Below are 6,638 nucleotides of genomic sequence, written 5' to 3'. Positions count from 1 at the left end.
GCACAAAATACCTAACAATCTATTAAACATGTACGAAAAGAAAAGAAAAGAAAAGAAAAAAAGAAGAGCATATCTTTATCAAACAGCTTCGGACATCTTCGGAATGGTCATCCTCAACGGTCCATGTATCACCACTCTTGCATGAGCCATATCCATCATGTGAAGGGATGTCCTGTCCTCTATGGTAACGTCACTGGTGGTCGAGATGCCTGCCTGAAATATAGCCTTCTCACGGTGTTATATTATGCAGAGCGTTCTGGGACTAGAAAAGGAACATTCGTCCTACAGGTTACATCGGTGAAGTGGCTTTGCGTAGTTTGTGATTATATATATATTTTAAATCATTTTGAACAACATACCAGAGTAAAAGAGATTGTCGATAGCTCTGGAGTGCATGCAGAACAGTCGACCTATTCTTGCTTCATTGACAGAGCCTAGACTTGCTTGTTCTGTCGTGCATGATGAAGGTCTGCTCCGCTCCGGGGTGCGGAAGTCGCTAGAATCTGTTGATAGCTTCTGGAAGGAAGTCATGGCGCAAGCTCCATGCCAATGAACCGATGGTTTTTTTTCCATTCCGAAACCCTTCCATATATTCGCCTTTGAATTCAATCTGTGAAGGTTGATAAACTTTTTCACAATGATTACCACGACGTCGGTATCCACCGTCCAAACAAGACGCATGTCAAAAATAAATCCATCCATAAAATCATCAAATTTGATCCATCTCTAAAAGATGTTGCCCCTGAATTAAGTTAGCAACATGCAAATGCCAATTTACTGTTGACTCGCATATCTTAGCTGTTGAGCTCCCCCAGACCTCCTCGCCTCAGGCTTTGCGAAACCCTTTAATTTCGAGTGATTTGATTGGCGATTAGCACAAAGAAGTGTTATGCAACAGAATTTTAGGAATGATTTGTTCACATGTATGTGAATAATGCATTTTGCATATGATTCTGCAAGTCTAACATGTTTAGTTATCTAATTGAGCTGATCCGTTTAGTTAATCAGTAACCAAGACTGTTTTGACTTGGAGACTACTTAGAGATCTGCTTGTAGTTTCCTGTTCTACAAACTTCTTTCAAATTAGCCTAAACATTCAAACCATGAAAGTTGAACTTGTCTAGATACCTGACGTTAATAGATTTTCAGATTAGATTACCGGGTTATGATAAGGACGAGCAATTTAACTATTTCTGCGCATTCAATCTTGTACTTAGTGGTGAACAAGGCTGAGGTTGTAGTTCGGGTTGTATTGTTAGGTACAGACCTAAAGTAAGGACAGTGGCCGAGTAAGGAATCCCGACTGATAGCCACACCGACTAAAAAAACTAATTCTCTCAGTTGCATAAATTTAACCAATGTTTTTTGGTTGTTTCAAACCCGGGCAATTTTTACAGTGTGGTCAACCTGACTCTGCTCTAGTTTGTGTAGTTAGTTCTGACACTAAACTTGAGATGAGGTTCGAACAAAACGAGCGGTGGTTCGACAGACCAGAGATCCCTCGCCTTCCATAGACCTACAGAAGATGCTATTTTTAGGTTGGTATTCTCGACTTTCACATCCCCATAATCCTTTGCGTCTTTGGGGGGTAACCAGAGGGTAAAAACCCACTTATTTTGCTGAAGGCTGATCAGACAATGTTGAAAATACCTTGTTTGGTATCCAAAGGTAAAATGAAGAAGTAAAAAACAGAAAAAGATAGAAGCTTGAAGACGTTTAAGGTAAATTTTAAACATTTTTTCGTAAGTCAATACATTTTCTGTAAGACCAAATTCTTGATGATCTGTTCACGCCAAAAATAACTTGGAATAAACTGATAATTAGTGTTGTACAGATAAAAGCAGGTATAGTATAAATTCAATTAGAAACCTTTCAATTTGGGACAGTTTTTTGATTGGTTACCCCCAAAAACGCAAGGAATTATGGGGATGTGAAAGTCGAGAATGTGGGAAAATGGAGCTGAAGCGAAACCTTCTATATATGTGAAACCTTCTAAATTACTTCACAACTGTGGCTTATATGTAAATAAGTCAGCAAAGAAGGAAATATGCCGGATAAGCGTACAGACAATGTTTGATAAGGTTAATTCCATCTTGTCGTGACCTTTCGATGATTGTATTGCCATCGACCATAGTGCCTTTCGGGCTTGGTCAGTGCAACATTATGCAGCAAGCGATAAATGAAACTTAACCAGACTTGAAATCATCTATTCCGAAGGCTATTCTTTAAATGAAACATTTTAGGTGACTCGTCTCTAATCTAATATTTATTTACTTTATCTTTGTTAGGGTAATTATGCGAAATTTTCAGACCCGCTGATATTGTCAAATCTCAGAGTGGGTAAAAGTTGGCCGTTTTCTCAAGGTTGCGTGCGCATTTAATAAAAAACTAAACGGGCCACGATATTGCTATGAAATTTTTTTCGATAATGAATTCATAGAATCGATTATTCTCCTCTTTAAAAATAAAATTGTCTTTTCAATTACTGAATCTGCGCTTTTCAGTTTTGTGGCCCGTTAAGTTGGATGCGCACGCAACCTTGAGAAAACGGTCTATTGTTTTTCTCCATATCCGGACTTTTAATTGTTCGCATGCTCAATGTAGTTGTTTTTCTTTTTTAGCTTTGATTGAGGCCGCATAGTCAGAGAGTTTATTCAAACGGGAAAATGGTAAAAATATTGAAAATGGTCTTCACTTTCCTTCTTCATAAGGTGATCGGTCAGATGAAAGTAGTTACCAAAATTAGATACTTGTTTTTACTTTTGTAAAGTAAATTAAAAGGGTTTATAGCCTTTATCCTTATCATGAAACTTAAGAAATCTTAAGAAGCGGAATTAAATTTTTTTTCTTTGAAAGAAAAATATCATTTTCAAGTCCATAATAATTTAAATGTTAACCATGAATGGAAGCTAAACTGCCATAAATTCGGCGTTAGACAAATTGGCGGCCATGACGTTACATGCTCCCCAAGGATTAGCGTTGATTAGGGCACACAGTTAATACTACATTGAAATCATTCTAGAACAGAAAGGGGATAATTTAATTAAAAAGATTATCATATGACCCGTAACTGCCCGGGCGCGCGCTCTTAAAAAAACCTTCGGGAAAATGGCGTGAGCAGGGCCGTACAAATCCGTACGGCCTTGCTCGAAACCTGCGATCGTATTAGCATAATTTGCAACTTTTAACATATCTTTTTTATTTAGAGTCATATGATAAAATGCTTATTGACTGAGTTGGGTCGGGCCGTACGGGAAAATATTTGGCTCTCGGTCGTTTGTACGGACCTCCGTACAGCATCACCTCGAACCAAATATTTTCCCGTACGGCCCTCCAACTCAGTCAATAAGTATGTAATATTTTTCCAACTATCCTTGGTGGTATTCAACACATGAGCATAAAATAATTTTCGGAAAATTATTTTATAATATTACGCCATCCATAATCACCGTATTTGAACAAACAGAATGAATCACTCAGTTTATAATGCACTCTACAATATTACTCGATTCTGATTGTACGAGAGAAGTACAATTAAATCCCAAATTGTACTCTGTAGAGTCCCAATTTTTGCTCAATTTGTTTTGAGTGTATTATAAACAAAAAATCGCACACTCTCTTCGTACAATTCTGAACTTATAGATACTCGTGAAGTTTTGAAACTCCCCTAAAGGCTCGTCTCATTTTGAAAACTTTCAAAACATCACTCGTGCCTATAAATTCTGAATTGTACTCAAGATCGTGCGATTTCCTATACAAATGTAGACACCCAGAAAGACACAATCTCTACCAAACAATGTGAAAAGATGGACATAGAATGGCAGAGTATGTTCTACGATTCTTTGTCAGTAGTGTTCTCCTTAAACCACTCTTAGTCATGCACTGAATAGTGCATGTCTACCCTGTACGAAACAAGAGATTCGTATGTAACAAACTAGGTTTAAAAATATATGTGTCCAAGTATTCTTTATATACATTTATCAAAATAGACCGTTTTCTCAAGGTTGCGTGCGCATCCAACGTGACGGGCCACACAGTTGGCAGTTTTAGGCCCCGTCCACACGTATCCGGAAATTTTTGTATCCGCAAATTTTTTTTGCGGATGCGAAAATGTTCGCGTCCACATGCAGTATTCGAATCGTTTTCACTGTCCACACGTATCCCGGAAATTTCATGATCCGCCCTGATGCACGCTAGTGCCTAGTCCCTTTGACGGATAGTTTTTTTTATTGAGCATGCGCAAAATCGTGTTTACGTCATCGTATTCGAAAATTTGCGGATACGGATACAAAAATTTCCGGACACGTGTGGACGCAACCCGCATCCGCAAAAAAGATTGGCGGATACGCGTGAACGGGGCCTTATATTTAAAGAGGAGAATAATTGATTTTTATGAACTCTTATAGAAACAAATTTCATAACAATGGATAATAATACTTGTATTCTGGCATCAGTGGCCCGTCCTTAAATTTGCATGCGCACGCAACGTTGATAAAATGGTCTGTATTTGGTATAACCCACGCGTGTTTGAGAACCAAAATGAAAACATTGTATTTAATTTGAATTCAAAACTAGTTTGCATCAATATATTTGACCGACTAGTTGGATTTGACTAAACCAATTAGTCGTCTTTCCCTCATGGCCTGAGTGAATACTACTTATTCGTGGTGTGACAATGTTTGTCAATTCAGCGTGACAAACATCTAGAGGATTCATTTTCTTTTGTTTTTATTCTTTGAAAAATTATTGAGATCCCAAAGGATACGAAAGGAATAACGGTGATATCCCGACGAATTTCAAAACAATAACTGTTTATTTCCATAGAAGTTTGTCACGTTCAATTAGGAAACAATTGTCACACCACTAATAAAGTCTTTAGCCCACTCGAGCTCGAGGACTAATTGCTAATTACGTTATTTTCATTAGTCCTTATGATCATTAAGACATGTGATTTATGCAATTGATGGGTTGCAAGCATTCCCAGGAGAATCAAAAGACAAAGACATGGCGGCCATTGTGGTGCCTTTAACAATGAATGCTAATGAGAAATCTTTTGTTAATTGGCACCAACATTGCCGCGATGACGTAACGTGCAATCGAAGAATTGAAAAAAAACCTGACACGGCTGAAAATCATAAAAATCCAGCATTTATGTATTCAAACCGAAACGTTTACATCTATAAATATGTATATAAATATATAAATCGAGTACAATTCATTTTAATTCAGTGCTTTACGGCTGCGTGTTGTAATTATCAAAAAGTATGCAAGTATTAAGATCTGTCACAATGCAGTAATATAGGTTACAGTCTAGTGAATATTAAGCCTCGAAGTTTGTGCTAGTTCATGGAAGTTTTGTTGGGTGATAAAGTTTGGGTTGTGAGATAAAGTTTTCATGGTGCGAGGATACCTTTCAAAGCAACTGGGCATCGATAGCATTATCAATATCTAGATTGGGAGCAGTCCCTCTATTTCCCTTGGTCACTGTCCGTCTTTCTGTCCGTGTCGATTATCCGGGCAAGATTGGTTACGAGTCAAAAGTCCCTGGGGTAGGGGGCTGGGTCTTCCGTCCTTCCCTTCCCATAAAATGGATTTTTATGATTTTCAGCCGTTTCGGCTATTCCAGCTGCTTCAGCTCTCTCAGCCTTTTCAGCCATCGTTTTAGTTTCAGCTAGCTCTTTACCGCGACCCGTACGTGAAAATTATTAATGTTCTAGCTACGAGGCGCATAGCATGAAATTTCCGACCAAATAGGATCGAACATTGCTAGACCTGGGCAGCTGTTATTGTAATATCCATGTGACTATGATTAAGGATTTGGCGTACTGCAGAAAACATAAAATATATACTGTTTGGCTCGACAGTTATTTGAAAAGGTAACGGTCTCGATACAAAAACGTATTCCAATGATCCTTCAACGCTTATTTTAAAAGTCTTCCCTTCGCAAGAGTTAGCAACTTCGTAAACAACACTTATTTTACTCGAGTGCTGTCTCGTAATTTGAAACAAACATCCACCGTGTAAATCCTTGATTTTGCTTTCGGTCCCAAACATTGGAGACGATACGAACTCCTTCATTTTTGCTGTTTCCAAGACACGAGGCTTCCCACTTTCACTCGGAGCTTTATTTTTATCGCAGATGCAGAGTTTCAAGTCGACGCTCTTATCATCGCAATTTTTGAATTTGTTGTACAACGTCTGCCTTTCATAGGACTTTAGACTAAGGGTTTTACCGTTGAATTCCACAGCAGCCCTGGTAATTTCGTCTTCTTTTAAACCTACTTCTTTAGCATCAATATGGAGGTCCATGGTTGTCATGGTACCACTTGTACTTTGTATGATATTGCGGAAAGATGTGCCGACATAGCGGACGCAGTTGCCAAAACCCTTAACTGGGTTAGGCGTCGAGGTGTTAATTCCTTATTAAGAAAGAAGAGAAAATAACGTGCTATAATATTTTATACTGTAATGCCAATAGACAGAGCAGGACAGGGCAAGATAGGACAGGACAGGACAGGACAGGGCAGGGCAGGGCAGGGCAGGGCAGGGCAGGGCAAGCAAGGCAAAACCGAGCAGATCAGAGTAGAGCGCAGAGTAGAGGAGAGTAGAGTAGAAGAAAAGATTGTAACGAAAGCCCT

The 6,638-nt window shown here is 38.7% G+C and overlaps 1 protein-coding gene across 4 annotated transcripts in view; it reads right to left on the bottom strand.

Moving 5' to 3' along the window:
• Positions 1-4,526: 4,526 nt before the first annotated feature.
• The window catches only part of LOC116290547 (uncharacterized), a 32,646-nt gene continuing 30,534 nt past the window's right edge, over positions 4,527-6,638 (bottom strand). For all 4 annotated transcript variants that reach the window (XM_089026601.1, XM_089026602.1, XM_089026600.1 and 1 more), the window contains one exon: positions 4,527-6,419. In XM_089026601.1, coding sequence (XP_088882727.1) covers positions 5,767-6,419 — 653 coding nt within the window. In that variant the 3' untranslated portion in view covers positions 4,527-5,766. The remainder of the gene's footprint in view (positions 6,420-6,638) is intronic.

The sequence above is a fragment of the Actinia tenebrosa genome, unplaced genomic scaffold, assembly GCF_029948245.1.
Source record: "Actinia tenebrosa isolate PJP-AT-01 unplaced genomic scaffold, QUT_ActTen_1.0 PGA_scaffold10__47_contigs__length_13832649, whole genome shotgun sequence".
Lineage (NCBI taxonomy): Eukaryota > Metazoa > Cnidaria > Anthozoa > Actiniaria > Actiniidae > Actinia > Actinia tenebrosa.
Note: the sequence above shows the minus strand (reverse complement) of the source record. Positions and strands in the feature narration are given on the sequence as shown.